Below are 20,639 nucleotides of genomic sequence, written 5' to 3'. Positions count from 1 at the left end.
ACACTAGCCACGCGATTTCCAGGTGGTTAAAATTCCACGGAGACGCCGGCGGGGCCTGGTGGCCAGCAAGCGCTGCCCAGAGTGCAAGAGCGAGATCCTGGCTCCTGCGAAGGAGGGAAGCCGTGGACTGGCAAACCGAAACCAAGCAAGTGCTCAAAGAACAACAATGCATGAGTCGGTTTTCATTCCATACTTTCGAAGGGAGGAAGTCTTTCGAATGTACAGGGAAAGCCCAGAAGCTGGAAAGGAAAGGCTGATACGCTCAAACCCATACAAGTGGAAATAAAAATCTATCTCTGCATAGACCGTGACAAAGTCCAAAGACAACAAATTGGTGTGTGGGGGACACTGTGGAAAATGCACTTGCGGTCATGAGGACATGGATTTCAGCATGACTTACCACAATAACAGGGGAGAAAGAAGTGTGTGTGTGTCAATAGCTATCCACTATACACCGAGTTCCAGTACATCTACACAGTGCAACATTGTGTGTTGTGTGTTTGAAATATGTTAAATGATGATGATAAACTGTAGTCCAATAAAAAAAAAACAAAATAAAACAACCACCCAAAACTCAAGACGTAGAACTTCCAATGTCAGGCATTAAAAAATAAATTTTTAAAAATGGAAAAAATATATATATCTGATAAAGGGTTCCTATCCTAACCCTAACCCTAACCCTAACCCTAACCCTAACCCTAACCCTAATCCCTAACCCTAATCCCTAACCCTAACCACAACGCTGTGAGATTAGAAATCAACTACAGGAAGAAAAAAAAAAAAACACTGTAAAAAACACAAACACATGTAGGCTAAACATTACGCTGCTAATAACCAAGAGATCACTGCAGAAATCAAAGAGGAAATTTTAAAAATACATAGAAATAAATGACAATGAAACCACGGTGACCCAAAACCTATGGGATGCAGCAAAAGCATTTCTAAGAGGGAAGTTTATAGCAATTCAATCTCACCTCAAGAAACAAGAAAAATCTCAAAAAGAATCTACCTGTACACCTAAAGCAACTAGACAAAGAAGGACAAAAAGTCCCCAAAGTTAGTAGAAGGAAAGAAATCATAGAGATCAGAGCAGAAATAAATAGAAATGAAGAAAACAGTAGCAAAAATCAATAAAACTAAATGTTGGTTCTTTGAGAAGATAAACAAAATTGATAAACCTTTAGCCAGACTCATCAAGAAAAAAAGGGAGAGGATTCAAATCAATAAAATTAGACATGAAAAAGGAGAATTTACAACAGACACTGAAGAACTACAAAGCATCATAAGAGACTACTACAAGCAACTATATGGCAATAAAATGGACAACCTGGAAAAAAGTGGACAAACTCTTAGAAAGGTACAACCTTCCAAGACTGAACCAGGAAGAAATAGAAAATATAAACATATGAATCACAAGCAATGAAATCGAAACTAATTAAAAATCTTCCAACAAACAAAAGTCTAGGACCAGATGGCTTCACAGTCAAATTCTAGCAAACATTTGGAGGAGAGCTAACACCTATCTTTCTGAAACTCTTCCAAAAAATGTCACAGGAAGGAATACTCCCAAACTCATTCTGCAAGGCCACCATCACCCTGCAACCGAAACCAGACAAAGATATCACAAAAAAGAAAATTACAATCCAATATCACTGATGAACATAGACAGAAAAATCCTCAACAAAATACTAGCAAAGAGAATCCAGCAACACCTTAAAATGATCATACACGGTGATCAAGTAGGACTTCTCCCAGGGATGCAAGGATTCTTCAATATACGTAAATCAATCAATGTGATACACCTGGGGTCCTCAACCCAGGGCCATGGACCAGTACCGCACAGCATGAGGTAAGCGGCTGGCAAGTGAGCGAAGCTCCATCTGTATTTACAGCTGCTCCCCATCGCTTGCATCACCAACTGAGCTCCACCTCCTGTCAGGTCAGTGGCATTAGATTCTGGGTCCCCTGCATTGGCAGGCAGACTCTTAACCACTGAGCCATCAGGAAAGTCCCTTTTTTTATATTTAAATATTGAGCCATCTGGAAATTAATTTTAGTGAAATGTAAACAGGTTAAGAAACAATGACATTGAGTGCTTTCTTCAATTTTCTAATTCCTTTGATTTATACGTGTGGCCATGTGACCAGTAGAATATGGTCAAAATATGCATTGAAGTGATGTGTTTCACCTATAGGCCAAGACCTTTAAGAAGTTCTCTGTCCCATCTGCCATCTAGACACAGGCAACAAAAGAGGCCATTTGGATCGTGACACCATAAGTTGGCAGGAACCTGGGTCCCTGAATCACCATGGTCAGGATAGGTACTCACTGACCAGGAACATCTACAGTGACTGTTACATGAGTGAGAAATACACTTTCATTGTGGTAAGCCACTAAAATGTTGGGGCTTACTTATTAAAGTGGCCAATATGGCTTCACCACTAAATAATCCAGTAAGGAGATAGCTGTCCTAAGTACTTGTGTCTGAGAACACTTCATTTTATTCAGCGAGCACTCTGCCCACTGCCAATGTATTTCCTGAGCCCTAGGGGACCAAGAACTTTTAGAGTTAAATCTCCTCAAAAAAAGAAGCACACAGAAGAGGAGAAACACAAAAAGGAACCGAAGAAGACAAAAGCGATTGACCCCCCTCATGAAGTACATGATGGGGTGATTGGGAGAGGGCAACCTAGATGAGTTTATCTGAGTGAAAGAGGTGAAGGTGGGCAAGCTTTAGCTAAACAATGAATGGTCTGATAATTCAGTAACTCATTGACTTCATATTTCTGCCTATGCTAGACCTTCCACATCAAGATGAGAGGACTATGTTAGAAAACAAATATCTGAGCCCCAAATCAAGGGAAATTACAATAGTCCTTTTTGGTATCCGAGGGAGACTGGTTCCAGTACCCCCTGCAGATACTAAAATCCATGGATGTTCAAGTCCTTTATATGAAATAGCTAGTACAGTCAGACCCTCCATATCCTCAGTTCTGCATAGTTCGAGTCAACCAACTGAGGATCGAAAATCGGTTGGTGGAACAGAGGATCTCACCCACGGATATGGACTGTAATCAAGGGAGAGCACTCGGTCCTAGCAAACAGGGCTGGTTTACAGGTTTTTCAAGAAGGAAAGGGATCAATGTAAGGGTCAGGATAAGAAGTATAAACCTAAGGGAATTTTCCTGAAAGGAGACAGGGAAATGTAGCCACTAAAATGTTGGGGCTTATTTATTAAAGTGGCCAGTATGGCTTCACCAATAAAGAATCCAATGAGGAGACAGCTGTCCCTAAGCACTTGCATCTGAGCACACTTTGTTTTATTCATTGAGCACTCTGCTCACTGCCAAAGAAAGGGAAATGTTAGTTACATAGTATTTGTAAAGGATCTGGAAGGGAGGCGATTTATCAGTGGGTGACTTTCACAGTTAACTACATGTTAAAGTGAAAATTCTATTCAGGGCACTTGTGTCATCCATATCACTAGACTAGACCATGGAAGAATCTGAAAGTAAAAAGCAGAGGTATATCAAACCAATCCAGGCTTATTTCAATTCATCTCTTAATAATAATACTTCATTTAAAACAAGCCATGCAGGACAAACTTAAAATAGGTGGTATACCAGAATAGCAGTAGAAACCAGTTTTAGCTGCTGGACACAGAATTAACAATTGCATATGGATTTATCAATGACCTGAGCAAAATAGGCTTCATTTGTAAATATGAATGGGTAACCAAAGAGTCCTCCTGAGGGATACACGAAGAAGGAGGTGACGAACTTATAAAATACCTAAAGTAAGTGAACAACAATTATTTGCCAATTAAGTTGAGATTGAATTAAAAATATTCAAGCATTACAGTACACACTTGTCCCTCTTAACTGCCCAATATTACACAGATTTTACAAATGTTTGATTCTTTGAGGAACTACTTTGTAAAGCAATCTAGTGCCCTACAAAGTTATTCGACTAGTTTGTGAACTAGTCTTCTATTATTTTTTGTTGCAATTTGTTCAAAATCACTTGTGAATCTTTAATCAAAGTGTTCAGTGAGTGGAACTTAAAGTTTTGAAGCCTTTAGCAAATTGGAATTCTCGAAAACATGGTGTATAAATAGGAAGTCATTGAATCTGTCACTACAAAAGTGAGGAAGGAAATGACCAAATCAAATAAGGGAGTTCAAACAGTGTACCTGATTGAAATTTTATAATTATGCTTTGTAATTTCATAACTTGTGAGAAGAATTTTTGGCTGAGCTTCCATTTGGGGGATAAACTTAACATTCTGTAATGAATAGAATGAAATTGAAAAGCTCTATTATTTTGTGATATTTCTATTTTGTTTGGCAAAATATTCAAGATAATTAGAAATAGAGACAACATAGTTGATGAGTTTTGTGTTATAAAATATTTGTCTAAGAATGACAGTCTCAATGAAATAAAAATGGACAGTATGATGAAAATATTTGGACTAAAATATTTAAATATTTCCATACATAAAAACATAATTAAGTACCTTTACTGAGCAGAATTTTCCTGAGCTTACCAGAAATCTCACCATAAGTAGAAAGAGTATTTTTCCAACAAAATATGGGCTGCAGAGAAGAGTTTATCAAAGGTGTCAATAAATTTCAATTTATTAATAATAAAATGCAACCTTGGAGACAATTACAATTTTATGAACCAACTAAAAATCATGAGAACATACTTGTAATTAAAGTCGCTGAAGGAGAGGGGAAAGACAATGTGGCAGGAAAACATTTGAAGAAATAAATGCTAAAATATTTCCAAATATGACAGAAACTATCAAGCCACAGGTCCTCAGTGCTTAAAGATACCTAAGAAGATTGAATAGAAAAAACACCATATACAATCTCATCATAATCAAATTGCTGAAAACCAATAATAAAAAAAGCTTAAATGAAGCTAGAAGAAAAAAAGGCACATTCCATAAAGAAGATCAATATAACAGTGAAGGGGAGAAAATATTTGCAAATGAAGCAACTAACAAAGGATTAATCTCCAAAACATACAAACAGCTCATGAAGCTCAATATCAGAAAAAAACAACCCAATCAAAAAAATGGATGGAAGACCTAAATAGACATTTCTCCAAAGAATACACACAGATGGCCAACAAACACATGAAAAGATGCTCAACGTCACTAATTATTAGAGAAATGCAAATCAAAACTACGGGGAGGTATCACCTCACACCGGTCAGAATAGCCATCATCAAAAAAATGTACAAAAATGCTGGAGGGGGTGTGGAGAAAAGGGAACCCTCTTGCACTGTTGGTGGGAATGTAACTTGATACAGCCACTATGGAGAACAGTATGGAGGTTCCTTAAAAAACTAAAAACAGAACTACCATATGACCCAGCAATCCCACTGCTGGGCATTTACCCAGAGAAAACCATAATTCAAAAAGACGCATGTACCCCAATGTTCATTGCAGCACTATTTACAATAGCCAGGACATGGAAGCAACCTAAGTGTCTATCAACAGAGGAATGGAAAAAGAAATTGTGGCACATGTATACAATGGAGTATTACTCAGCCATAAAAAGGAATGAAATTGGGTCATTTGTAGAGACGTGGATGGACCTAGAGATTGTCATACAAAGTAAAGTTAAGTCAGAAAGAGAAAAACAAATACCGTATATTAACAGACATATGTGGAATCTAGAAAAATGGTGTCGATGATCTTATTTGCAAAACAGAAATAGAGACACAGCCATAGAGAACAAACATATGGACACCAAGCAGGGAAGGGGTGGGATGAATTGGGAGATTGGGATTGACATATATGCACCACTGATACTACATATAAAATAGATAACTAATGAGAACCTATTGTATAGCTCAGGGAACTCTACTCAGTGCTCTGTGGTGACCTGAATGGGAAGGAAATCCAAAAAAGAGGGGATACATGTATACATATAGCTGATTCACTTTGCTGTACAGTAGAAACTAACACAACATTGTAAAGCAACTATACTCCAATAAAAATTAATTAAAAAAATATAACAGTGAAGGATGAATTCTAATCAAAGCACTGCATCAAGAAGACAATGCAATGACATTTTTAAAGGGCTGAAAGAAAAACATCTTCTCAACCTAGAATTCTATATCCAGTTAAACCAGGGGTCCCCAACGCCCGGGCCACAGACCAGTACAGGTCCATGGCCTGTTAGGAACTGGGCCACACAGCAGGAGGTCAGCAGTGGGTGAGTGAGTGAAGCTTCATCTGTATTTACAGACACTCCCCATTGCTCCCATTACCGCCTGAGCGCCACCTTCTATCAGATCAACAGCGGCATTAGATTCTCATAGGAGCGCGAACCCTACTGTGAACTGCACATGCAAGGGATCTAGGTTGCATGCTCCGTATGAGAATCTAATGCCTGATGATCTGAGGTGGAGCTGAGGCGGTGACTCTAGCGCTGGGGAGCAGCTGCAAATACAGGTTATCATTAGCAGAGAGGTTTGACTGCACAGAGACCACAATAAATCAATTGCTTGCAGACTCGTATCAAAACCCTATCGGTGGCCTTCCCTGGTGGCGCAGTGGTTACGAATCCACCTGCCAATGCAGGGGACATGGGTTCGAGCCCTGGTCCAGGAAGATCCCACATGCCACGGAGCAACTAGGCCCGTGCGCCACAACTACTGAGCCTGCGCTCTAGAGCCCGCGAGCCACAACTACTGAGCCCGCGTGCCACAACTACTGAAGCCCGCGCACCCTAGAGCCCGGGCTCCACAATAAAAGAAGCCACCGCAATGAGAAGCCTGCGCACTGCAACAAAGAGTAGCCCCCGATCACCGCAACTAGAGAAAGCCCGCGCGCAACAATGAAGACCCAACACAGCCAAAAATAAAATAAAATAAAATTTAAAAAAAAACCCTATCGGTGAGTGGCAAGTGAAAGCAAGCTCAGGGCTCCCATTGATTCTGCATTATGGTGAGTTGTATAATTATTTCATTATATATCACAATGTAATAATAATAGAAATAAAGTGCACAATAAACGTAATTTGCTTGAATCATCCCAAAACCATGCCCCACCCTCCCTGGCCCATGGAAAATTTGTCTCCCATGAAACTGGTCCCTGGTGCCAAAAAGGTTGGGGACCGCTTAGTTAAACTATTCTTAAATAACAAAGAGAAAATAAAGGTATTGTTTGATTCATGGTCAAAGAAGAAATCACAAGAAAAATATGAGCTTACTTTGAAATGAATGATAATGAACACCCCTCATATAAATATTTGTGGGTACAGTTAAAAGAGTAGTTAGAAGGAAATTTATAGCATTAAAAGCTTTCTTAGAAAAGAATAAATGTTAAAATCAGTGACTTATCCTACCACCTTATAAAGCTAGAAAATGAAGAGAAAGTTAAACTCAAAGAATGAATAAAGAGTGTGGCAATCAAGTAGCAAATAGAGAAATAAAAGAAATGAATAAAGCCAAAAGTTGGTTCTTGGAAAAATTTAATAAAATTGATAATCCCTTGATCAAGAAATAAAACGTACATAATACAAATTACCAATATCAAGAACTGCACAGGAGACATCACTAGACATTAAAATGGTAAGAAAATAATCAATTAGCCAATTAGCAAAATGGGCAAATTCCTTATAAAACCAAACATACCAAAATTGACCCAAGAAGAAAAAGAACATCTGAATGGCCTTCTATTTGTTAAAGAAAGTGAATCTGAAACAAAAATCCTTCCCAGAAAAACTCCATGCCCAGAAGACTTCACTGGTGAATTCTACTGAATATTTAAGTAAGAAATGAAAGAATTATATCAACCATACATCATATATTTCAGAAAATAGAAGGGGAGGAATATATATTTACTAGCTTGTTTCCTGAGGGCAGCATAACCCTGATATAAAGACCTGAGAAAGGCATTACAAAAAAGGGAATTGTAGACCAGTATGCCTCATAAACATAGGAACATATATCATTGACAAAATATTAACAAAACAAGACAGCAATATATGAAAATAATATGCCATGACTAAATGTGAGTCATCCTAGGAATGCAAGGTTGGTATAATATTAAAAAATCGTTCAATATAAACTGTCACATTCACAGATTAAGATAAAAAAATAGACATGATAATCTCAGTCAATGGACAGAAATTATTTGACAAAATTTAATACCCATTCATGTTAAAACATCCCAGAAAACTAAATGTAGAAAAGAGCTTCCACAATCTGAAAGAAGATGGCTATGAAAAACTTCCAGGTAATCATCATACTTCCTGAGATATTGACCACGTTCCTTACAAAGTTGGGAACAAGGCAATGATGTCTGCTTCCAGTACATTTTCCCACATTTTACTGGACATTTTAAGCCAGTGCAATAAGATAAGTACAAGACAAAGTTTATGTAGGGAGAAATAGGATTGTCTTTATGTGACCTTTACATAATTGCAAAGATAAAAACTATTAGAGAAACTAAAAAACTCAACATGAACTAATAAATGAACCTAAAAAGATTACACAGTATAAGGTAGGTATACCAAAACCAATTGTATTTTTATGTACCAGTAAAAAAAAATGGAAAGGGGATTTAAAATATTTACAATGATATAATAAATTAATGTACTTAGAAGTAAATCCATGTAAATCTATAAGACATGCCTGAGAGAAATTAAAGAAGATATAAATAAATGGAGAGATAAACCACGTTCACAGATTGGAAGATTCCATACTGCTAAGATATCTATTTTCCCCAAATTGATCTGTAGATTCACCATAACCCAATCATGATCCAAATCAAAAATCCCAGATTTTTTTTTGATAAATTGACAAATGATTCTAAAATTAGTATCTAAATGCAAAGAACCTAGAATAGCCAAAACAATTTGGAAAAGAGGAAAAATGTTGGATACCTTACCTAACCTAATTTCAATAATTAATAGAAAGCTTCAGTAATCAATACAGTGTGGTATGATAGAAAAACAGATCAATGCACAAAAATAGAGCCACACATAAATTGTCAATTGATTCTTTGACAGAGGTGCCAAATTAATCCCTATGGTGAAAGGACAGTCTTTTCACTAATGCTGCTGGGACAACTGGATAACTATAATGGGAAGACAATGAACCTCTATCCATACTTCCCAACAAACACGGGTCTATGAATCACAGACCTAAATGTAAAAATAAAACTACTAGCTTTGAGAAGAAAACATAGATGAATTTTTTGTCATCTTGGATTAGGCAAAAATTTCTTACAGAGCACACAGAAAACACTAACCATTAAAAAAATGATAAACTGGATTTCAAAACTTAAAAACTTCAGTTCATCAAAATACACCACTAAGAACACGGATAGAAAAACCCCAGACTACGAGAATAAATAATAATCAGTTGCACTTTCACATAATAATGCATATGGGAAGTACAATGAAAATAATATTCCATTTATAGCATAATATTCCATTTATAGCATAATTTATAGCAATAAAATATTTGAATTCCAGGCATAAACTACTAATGATGAAATAAAAGGAAAAAATAACTGGAAAGTTATACTTATGCTTGATTGTATAGACCATAATAAAGATGACAACACTTCCTAATTTAGTAAAGATATTTTAATGTAAGACTAATTTTTCTCAGGATATTTTAAATAACATTTTAAAATGGGATTTCCACACCAAGGAAACATGCCTTTGTTTTTAGTTTATTGACTATTCTTAATAGCGCATTTTTATCAGATTGGTTTGGGGCAATCAGGAATTCTACAATTGGTCTTTGATTGGTTAGTGGCTAGTCAAACAAACTTTCAGAAAAAGGTTAAGAATACCGGAATAAAAATTAGGCCATGAGCAACTCCAAATACCATAACAAGAAACATAATCTTAAAAAATGTCCTGAAGATGTATGCTTTAGCTGCAGATAAGACACACACCCCTATTATTGTTGAAATTGCACTCTGCAACACAGGGTAGCCTAGCAGATACAATGCCTCGATGGTTTTTTGGTTTACTGAGGGCTTTGAACTGGAAACAAATGCATAGGAAATGTGCGCAGAAAAATCAAAAGAAAACCCTATACAAATGACAAGATTAATCATGGATATGGAATCAAGATTGACGTTCCAGAATGCCATGAAACCCGTTACTCCCACAATCACAGAAGCGATAGCAAAAGTTACCCACAAAGAACACAGCGGGTGAGGGATTAACAGTAAGGAAACAATGAACATAGCTGTTGAGGCGACAATTACATTTCGAACGGTGTTTTCTAATATTGCAGAATACTGATCAAAATATATGAACGCCTGGTTATACACCATTAGGGGAATTTCACACTTTTCGGCCATGTCTCGGAACTGGAGTAACATCAGCTTCTTATTGGTTGAAGAAGAAACACCCATGGTCTGAATGAAGGCCCGGGAACAAATGATTTCCTGTGATGATGTAATGTTAATATCATACATAAAAAGCGGAGAACCTATTACAAAATTGGGAATATTTTTTAGAAAAGTTATCTTATCATTTACATCGTGATGGTGGTTTTCCATATATTTCACATATTCTCGTAACCAAAACTCTGTAAGATTTTTATCTACATAGTCACTGTTTTCAAAATCTACAAGACATTTTTCCAATTTTTGCCTAGCATCTCCATCCCAATAGTCAAGAGCTTCAGTAACAATAACCATAACCCTGGGACCATAACTTGAAAAATGTTCTTCTTCTACATTAAAATACGGTGTGATGTAGGAGTCGTCACTTGCCAAATTTCGGAGGTCTAAACCTTCCTGCACTTGGAAACACCCATATATACTACTTATGATGTACAAAATGTATATAAGCACTACAAAAAACTTGGACTCAGTGCTTGTGAGAAAAGGACCAAAATAGTCTCTAAAGAACAAATTCATTGGGTGGATATCAGCTTTATGTTTGTCTCGGAGAGAATTACATGGGAGGCAGCAGGGCTTTTTTAATGAGGAACATTTTTGGTCAGGAGTTTCTGGTTTCTTCAACCAGCGTAGACAGACTACTTCTCTTTTACCATCCAGGGCCATAAATGCTCCAAAACAGGTGATGTTATAAAAATAACAAAAGAGCAGGGTTGTTCCTGTATAGATGCAGAAGTATTGTACGGACCTGAAAGAGGTCATAATTCCTGTATAGAAGGCCAGGATGTTGGTGATGGTGGTGATTGTAATGGACACTGCCACTTTTGAATAGACATTGGACATCCGCTCTTTTATGCTATCCATGAGGTTGGTCTTCTGCCAGGCAGAAATCATGATAAACATGTCATCGACCCCAACGCCTGTTAAAAAAAGAAACAGAATCTTCATACATATGAACATCCATTAAACATTAAACAGATCAGTTCACACCATTTCTTTGTCCATCTCTTAAGGTCTTATTTATCTTCCTCAGTCTGTGTTTTGATACTTCTTTCTGTGATGCTTTTTCTGGTTGCCTCTGAATCCACAACAGAACTTATCACTCCTTGCTCTGTAGTAGCTCTGTGCTTTGTACATACTCCTATTTGCACAGAGCACAGTATACTCTACTCCTAGTCATCATTTAGGGTGTTTTAATGATGAGTCAGGAAACCTGGCTGCTGGGTGTTAGGTGAAGCAGGATTAGCAATGTATCCTTGACTCCATTAGAATACCTGAGAGACCATTTTCTCCCATAAACCATTTTATTCTAATGCACTAATGTTGAGCCAACATACTGTTGCTTAAAATATGAGCTGGATTTATCTGTTCTACAGTTAGCATCTAGCTATCAATGTGGTATGATTGTAGAGGCACCCCATAGTTTATAGACACACACACACACACACACACACACAAATGCAGTTTTCCTGCTAGTCTGTTTTTGATACCCAGAAGGCTGTCATTCAAACTTCACTTGCCCAGGTTAAGGCATTATCTCAGTAAAACGCAGGCTCTCTTGAGATCAGAAATATGCAGCAAAGTAAATATTAAGAATCCTTTACATATTAAATGCCTACTAAGGTAATCAGTCTTTTCCACAATGACGTTTCCTGATTGGTTTGGAATAAAGAAGACAGGAGAACATCTGAGGACTTTGAAACCATCAATGAAGGCTAGGAGAGGAGGACCACAGAGAAGAAATGGGATTACAAAGGACAGCATGAGCATGTTGCAGACAAATTTCATCTCCCTCAAGCTTTCTACTGCTTTCACTCATGTACACCTCTGTTTCTGTGTGTACTGATGCAAAATCAGTACTTGGAATTAACATGCTGATTTTCATTTCAATTTTAAGAGATCTTCTCCATGGATTACCTCGGAGGGTACTGGGAGTTGCACTTTGCCTCTAATTCAGATGTTGTGTGCGTATGATCAAGGTAGGAGGGCCTACACTGACACAGGTTTACGTAGTGTGTCATAAACTGCATCCCGACACTCCCCCTGCTGCCAGCTTTGTGGATTTCAGTTGTATTCAGCTGAACAAAAGGGAAGAATCAGAGGTACTAAGGACGACGAATAAACTCATTGATATTTATTAGGTATTTAAAAACCAGTTTTTTCTTTATAGAACCTTGTTCAAAAATTGTCCTCGTATATTTCTTGAGTTACTGAAATCACAACCCTCCCACACACACACTCATACACACACACACTCCCACACTCATACTTCTATGTATACACAGACAGTACGAAGATGGTTTATATTAAATTGGTTGCATAGACTTTAACTATAGTTATTTATGACTGTGGGAACACTGAGAGCTTAAGCGTGAGTGTGTACTAGGAAGGTTTCCTCCACTGTCTCCCCTAGGAAATCAAGTATTATTTCTTCCAAGTTGTTTACTTTCCAAAATATAAACATATTTATCTTCTCATGCTTATTGTAAAATAAATCCTGAAAGTACAGGAAAATGCAAAGAAAAAATTTAAACAACTGTAATTCCACCCTTCAGGGATATTCCTTGCTAATATTTTAAGTATATCCATCCAGAATTTGCTCTATACAAATATACACATATATTTGTATATCTATTTTAAACATCTTGTTTCATAGCCAGCATTCTTCATTTAACACTTTATAGCTACCTCTTTTTAAAGACTGACTAGGATTCCAAAACTTTAATATGCTATGTTTGAGTGGACCGATCCCATGTCGATATGGGAATAGGTTGTTCTTGTTTTTCCTATTCTAAATCACACTGAAATGAACATACACGTTCTACTTTGTGACCACTTGTCCAATAATTAGGACAAACTCCTAGAAGTGGAGTAGGCAGGTCAAAGGTATTCCCTTTTAAATTTTTAAGTCTTTTGATTTGTTGCAAAGTTGTATTTTAAAAGTGCACCAATTTACAAACTTCCCCCAGCAAGCAGAATATGAGTGTTCATTTGCATACAACATTCCCCAAACTTTTAATCTTGCTAATATTCATTAATAAGAAAAGAAAACAAAGGTGTCTCACTTTTGTTTTAACTTGCATCCCTTGATTAACTGAAAGGTCAAATATTTTTTCTCATATTTTCAGTGACTAGTATTTTGGATTTTGTGTGTTTGGTGTGTGTGTGTGTGTGTGTGTGTGTGTGTGTGAACTGCCTGTTCATGCCCCTGGTCTGTGTTTTTCCATTTGGGGTACTAGATTTTTCTAACTCTAAAGACACAGAATTCCATCTGATTTTCTTCTTTCCTGATATCCCATTTTGGATCTGTAGAGCCACCTAAATATAATTATTCTGCTTAATCTAACACAATCCCCTTCCATTATCCACCCCACACCCCAACATACACAATGTGCAGCCTCACGTTTTGTTTTACTCACCTAGAATAAGAAATGGTGAATTTGCAACTATGATCACAAATGGCACCCCAATGTACAACATCAGGCCAAAGCTGCTCACCACTGCCAAGGCAGCAGAAATCACTCCAAAGGCTGCAACCCACATTTTGTTTCGTATACAGTCACACCTGTAAATTTGGAGGGAAAAATCATGGAACTTGTAGTGGTAGCTTCCATACTGAAATTCCAGCAATTCATAACATTCTTGAATTGGATACCTATACAGAGCCCTCTTGGGCAATAATTCGCATACCTGTCTGCTGGAGAACTTTAATTTCCAGGCGCTAGCCCAGACCAACTGAAAAAAAAAGGGGAGGTCAGAGACAGAAAAGTTGGAAATCTGTATTTTTACCAAACTATACTGGTTGATTCTTACACATCTAGCCAAGCACAAATCCATTGACTGGCATTTCAGGACCACAAAGATATACTAAAACACTGCAGATGGTTAATTCCACTCTGATCTTCAAAGGAGTGTGAATGGAACACAACAGCAAATGGAAGTACCTATATCCAGTTATCTTCTCACCCACCTGTGACTCAAGTTAGCCCTAAACACAATCCTAAATAGCTCCTGTATCTCAAACCTGGTTCAATATGTATCTGGCTAACAAAAAGTATGAAAGTCTCCTTCTAGAAGAAAAAAGAACTACAATCCTGCAGCCTGTGGAACAAAAACCACATTCACAGAAAGATAGACAAGATGAAAAGGCAGACGGCTATGTACCAGATGAAGGAACAAGATAAAACCCCAGAAAAACAACTAAATGAAGTGGAGATAGGCAACCTTCCAGAAAAAGAATTCAGAATAATGATAGTGAAGATGATCCAGGACCTCGGAAAAACAATGTAGGCAAAGATTGAGAAGATGCAAGAAATGTTTAACAAAGACCTAGAAGAATTAAAGAACAAACAAACAGAGATGAACAATACAATAACTGAAATGAAAACTACACCAGAAGGAATCAATAGCAGAATAACTGAGGCAGAAGAACGGATAAGTGACGTGGAAGACAGAATGGTGGAATTCACTGCTGCAGAACAGAATAAAGAAAAAAGAATGAAAAGAAATGAAGACAGACTAAGAGACCTCTGGGACAACATTAAACGCAACAACATTCGCATTATAGGGGTCCCAGAAGGAGAAGAGAGAGAGAAAGGACCAGAGAAAATATTTGAAGAGATTATAGTCAAAAACTTCCCTAACATGGGAAATGAAATAGCCACCCAAGTCCAGGAAGCGCAGCAAGTCCCATACAGGATAAACCCAAGGAGAAACACGCCGAGACACATAGTAATGAAACTGGCAAAAATTAAAGACAAAGAAAAATTAATGAAAGCAGCAAGGGAAATATGACAAATAACATACAAGGGAACTCCCATAAGGTTAACAGCTGATTTCTCAGCAAAAACTCTACAAGCCAGAAGGGAGTGGCATGATATACTTAAAGTGATGAAAGGGAAGAACCTACAACCAAGATTACTCTACCCGGCAAGGATCTCATTCAGATTTGATGGAGAAATCAAAAGCTTTACAGACAAGCAAAAGCTAAGAGAATTCAGCACCACCAAACCAGCTCTACAACAAATGATAAAGGAACTTCTCTAAGTGGGAAACACAAGAGAAGAAAAGGACCTACAAAAACAAACCCAAAACAATTAAGAAAATGGTCATAGGAACACACATATCGATAATTACCTTAAACGTGAATGGATTAAATGCTCCAACCAAAAGACATAGACTGGCTGAACGGATACAAAAACAAGATCCATATACATGCTGTCTACAAGAGACCCACTTCAGACCTAGGTACACATAGAGACTGAAAGTGAGGGGATGGAAAAAGATATCCCATGCAAATGGAAATCAAAAGAAAGCTGGAGTAGCAATACCTATATCAGATAAAATAGACTTTAAAATAAAGACTGTTACAAGAGACAAGGAAGAACACTACATAATGATCAAGGGATCAATCCAAGAAGAAGATATAACAATTATAAATATATATGTACCCAACATAGGAGCACCTCAATACATAAGGCAACTGCTAACAGCTCTAAAAGAGGAAATCGAGACTAACACAATAATAGTGGGGGACTTCAACACCTCACTTACACCAATGGATCATCCTAAATGAAAATTAATAAGGAAAAACAAGCTTTAAATGACACAATAGACCAGATAGATTTAATTGATATTTATAGACATTCCATCCAAAAACAGGAGATTACACTTTCTTCTCAAGTGCACACGGAACATTCTCCAGGATAGATCACATCTTGGGTCACAAATCAAGACTCAGTAAATTTAAGAAGACTGAAATCATATCAAGCATCTTTTCTGACCACAACACTATGAAATTAGAAATGAATTACAGGGGAAAAAACGTAAAAAACACAAACGCATGGAGGCTCAACACGACGTTACTAAATAACCAAGAGATCACTGAAGAACTCAAAGAGGAAATCAAAAAATACCTAAAGACAAATGACAATGAAAACACGACAATCCAAAACTTTTGGGATACAGCAAAAGCAGTTCTAAGAGGGAATTTTATACCTATAAAAGCCTACCTGAAGAAATAAGAAAAATCTCAAATAAATAATCTAACCTTACATGTAAAGGAACTAGACAAAGAAGAACAAACAAAACCCAAAGTTAGCACAAGGAAAGAAATCATAAATATCAGAGCAGAAATAACTGAAATAGAAACAAAGAAAACAATAGCAAAGATCAATAAAACTAAAAGCTGGTTCTTTGAGAAGATAAACAAAATTGATAAACCATTAGCCAGACTCATCAAGAAAAAGAGGGAGAGGACTCAAATCAATAAAATTAGAAATGAAAAAGGAGAAGTTACAACAGACACCACAGAAATACAAAGCATCCTAAGAGACTACTACAAGCAACTCTATGCCAATAAAATGGACAACCTGGAAGAAATGGACAAATTCTTAGAAAGGTATAACCTTCCAAGACTGAACCAGGAAGAAATAGAAAATATGAACAGACCAATCACAGGTAATGAAATTGAAACTGTGATTAAAAATCTTCCAGCAAACAAAAGTCCACGACCATATGGCTTTACAGGTGAATTCTATCAAACATTTAGAGAAGAGCTAACACCCATCCTTCTCAAAAAAATTGCAGAGGAAGGAACACTCCCAAACTCATTGTATGAGGCCACCATCACCCTGATACCAAAACCAGACAAAGATACTACAAAAAAAGAAAATTACAGGCCAATATCACTGATGAACATAGATGCAAAAATCCTCAACAAAATACTAGCAAACAGAATCCAACAACACACTAAAAGGAGCATACACCATGATCAAGTGGGATTTATCCCAGGAATGCAAGGATTCTTCAATATATGCAAATTAATCAATGTGATACACCATATTAACAAATTGAAGAAGAAAAACCATATGATCATCTCAATAGATGCAGAAAAATCTTTTCACAAAATCCAACATCTATTTATGATAAAAAACTCTCCAGAAAGTTGGCATAGAGGGAACCTACCTCAACATAATAAAGGCCACAGCAAACATCATTCTCAATGGTGAAAAACTGAAAGCATTTCCTCTAAGATCAGGAGCAAGACAAGGATGTCCACTCTCACCACTATTATTCAACAGTTTTGGAATTCCTAGCCACGGCAATCAAAGAAGAGAAAGAAATAAAAGTAATACAAATTGGAAAAGAAGAAGTAAAACTGTCACTGTTTGCAGATGACATGATACTATACATAGAGAATCCTAAAGATGCCACCAGAAAACTACTAGAGCTAAGCAATGAATTTGGTAAAGTTGCAGGATACAAAATTAATGCACGGAAATCTCTTGCATTCCTATACGCTAATGATGAAAAATCTGAAAGAGAAATTAAGGAAACACTCCCATTTACCATTGCAACAAAAAGAATAATATACCTAGGAAAAAATCTACCTAGGGAGACAAAAGACCTGTATGCAGAAAACTATAAGACACTGATAAAGAAATTAAAGATGATACAAACAGATGGAGAGATATGCCATGTTCTTGGATTGGAAGAATCAATATTGTGAAAATGACTATACTACCCAAAGCAATCTACAGATTCAATGCAATTCCTATCAAACTACCAATGGCATTTTTTACAGAACTAGAACAAAAAATCTTAAAATTTGTATGGAGACACAAAAGACCCCAAATAGCCAAAGCAATCTTGAGGGAAAAAAACGGAGCTGGAGGTATCAGGCTCTCAGACTTCAGACTATACTACAAAGCTACAGTAATCAAGACAATAGGGTACTGGCACAAACACAGAAACATAGATCCATGGAACAAGATAGAAAGCCCAGAGGTAAACCCACGCACCGATGGTCAACTAATCTATGACAAAGGAGGCAAGGATATACGATGGAGAAAAGACAGTCTCTTCAATAAGTGGTGCTGGGAAAACTGGACAGCTACATGTAAAAGAATGAAATTAGAACACTCCCTAACACCATACACAAAAATAAACTCAAAATGGATTACAGACCTAAATGTAAGACCGGACACTATAAAACTCTTAGAGGAAATTATAGGCAGAACACTCTCAGACATAAATCACAGCAAGATCTGTTTTGATCCACTTCCTAGAGTAATGGAAATAAAAACAAAAATAAACAAATGGGACCTAATGAAACTTCAAATCTTTTGCACAGCAAAGGAAACCATAAACAAGACGAAAAGACAACCCTCAGAATGGGAGAAAATATTTGCAAACGAATCAACGGACAAAGGATTACTCTCTAAAATATATAAACAGCTCATGCAGCTCGATATTAAAAAAACAAACCACCCAATCCAAAAATGGGCAGAATACCTAAATAGACATTTCTCCAAAGAAGACATACAGATGGCCAAGAAGCACATAAAAAGATGCTCAACATCACTAATTATTAGAGAAATGCAAATCAAAACTACAATGAGGTATCACCTCACACCAGTTAGAATGGGTGTCATCAGAAAATCTACAAACAACAAATGCTGGAGAGGGTGTAAAGAAAACGGAACCCTCTTGCACTGTTGGTGGGAATGTAAACTGATACAGCCACTATGGAGAACAGTATGGAGGTTCCTTAAAAAACTAAAAATAGAATTACCATATGATCCAGCAATCCCACTACTGGGCATATACCCAGTAGCATTGTAGTAGCGTACTACAATTCAAAAAGACACATGCACCCCAATGTTCATTGCAGCACTATTTACAATAGCCAGGTCATGGAAGCATCCTAAATGCCCATCAACAGACGAATGGATAAAGAAGATGTGGTACATATATACAATGGAATATTACTCAGCCATAAAAAGGAACGAAATTGGGTCATCTGTTGAGACGTGGATGGACTTAGAGACTGGCATACAGAGTGAAGTAAGTCAGAAAGAGAAAAACAAATACCGTATATTAACGCATATATGTGGAACCTAGAAAATGGTACAGATGATCCGGTTTGCAGGGCAGGAATAGAGACACAGATGTAGAGAACAAACGTATGGACACCAAGGGGGGAAAGCGGCGGGGGGGTGGTGGTGGTGGTGTGATGAATTGGGAGATTGGGACTGACATGTATACACTGATGTGTGTAAAATTGATGACTAATAAGAACCTGCTGTTTAAAAAAAATAAAAATTTTTTTAAAAAAAAGTAAAGCCTCCTTCTAAAAGATTTTCATACTCTCCTCTGCTGGAGAAGTGAGCTCTAGAAAAGTGGCTACTAACTGCCAGAAAAATGTGCTATGTACTCCATTTTGAGTAACACAAGCTATGCCTGTTTCTTGGTTGGACCAACAGAAATGGGAATACATACACAGCAATTAAAGAATGGGTTTAATACTTTTCCTCCCAACAACCATGACTTTACATTTTAAAATACTGACAACAGCCTCTGGTTTTCTACTTTATTCATTCGTTAACTGCTCCAAAACAAATGACTGATACCTGCCTCTAGATATTTTTAGCAGGAGAGAGAAACTAAGTTTGGTTTGAAAACTGGGAGAGTCAACTAAGCAAATGGAGCTACTGATTCCAAAACAGCAAGAATATAACTAAAGACCTTATTCAGGCAGGACCACATTAATATAGCTCAACTTTCTTATTACTACCAAAAAAAAAAAAACTACACTGTGCCTGTATCTCACTTTTTCTCAAACTGCTGGTGCTGTCAGTTAAACTCAGGGCCCAAAAATAAACACACACACACACACCAGTCTCACTCCAGAGCAAAAGTAAATTTCTTTGTTATGACAAACTTTGATTATAACAAATACTTTCTTAAAGTAACAATACTGGTTTATAGGAGTTTAAGATAAGAAAGTAACACAGATGAACCATGAAATCAAAAAGATTAATGAGGATAAAAGCTACATGTGACATGTTTATCCCCATTCCCTCTTTCAGGTTTCTGGATTTTTTTGGTGTAAATTTTTCAGAGGATGGGGGAGTGAAGTAGATTATTGGCTAGAGTGACTTGACTTTGACTAGTTGCTGTGTTGACTTTTTCTAAATGACCTTTATTTTAATGTTCAATAGGCAATGGAGGGAAGATGTGAACGTAGAGCACTGTTTGGTGAACACACTTGCAGATTTTCTAGTCCCCAAGAAGGACCTTGGTTAAGCAGTTTATCAGAATGACTTAGAAGAGTCTTAGAACTTCAGATTCCTGCAGTCCTGGAACACAGCTCTGCAGATTCTGATCTATAGGTTTGTAGAGAAGCTGCAGAATCCAAGTGTCTAAAAATTTCTTCATGTGATTCCAATGCGCAGGCAGTTAGGCAT

The 20,639-nt window shown here is 37.1% G+C and overlaps 1 protein-coding gene across 2 annotated transcripts in view; it reads right to left on the bottom strand.

Moving 5' to 3' along the window:
* Positions 1 to 2,110: 2,110 nt before the first annotated feature.
* PTCHD3 (patched domain containing 3) overlaps positions 2,111 to 20,639 on the bottom strand; it is a 33,366-nt gene continuing 14,837 nt past the window's right edge. The window contains exons 3-5 of one of the 2 annotated variants that reach the window (XM_082448939.1): positions 13,809 to 13,954; positions 11,138 to 11,309; positions 2,111 to 3,505 (exon numbers count right to left, since the gene is read on the bottom strand). In XM_082448939.1, the coding sequence (XP_082305065.1) occupies positions 3,484 to 3,505; positions 11,138 to 11,309; positions 13,809 to 13,954 (340 nt within the window). In that variant the 3' untranslated portion in view covers positions 2,111 to 3,483. Of the gene's footprint in view, positions 3,506 to 4,618; positions 11,310 to 13,808; positions 13,955 to 20,639 lie in introns of those variants that run through there. The other variant, XM_082448938.1, reaches the window with a different exon arrangement.

Source organism: Balaenoptera physalus, assembly GCF_965194825.1.
Source record: "Balaenoptera physalus genome assembly, chromosome: 2".
Classification (NCBI taxonomy): Eukaryota; Metazoa; Chordata; class Mammalia; order Artiodactyla; family Balaenopteridae; genus Balaenoptera; species Balaenoptera physalus.
The sequence above is the reverse complement of the archived record's forward strand: the minus strand, read 5'-3'. Positions and strand labels throughout refer to the sequence as shown.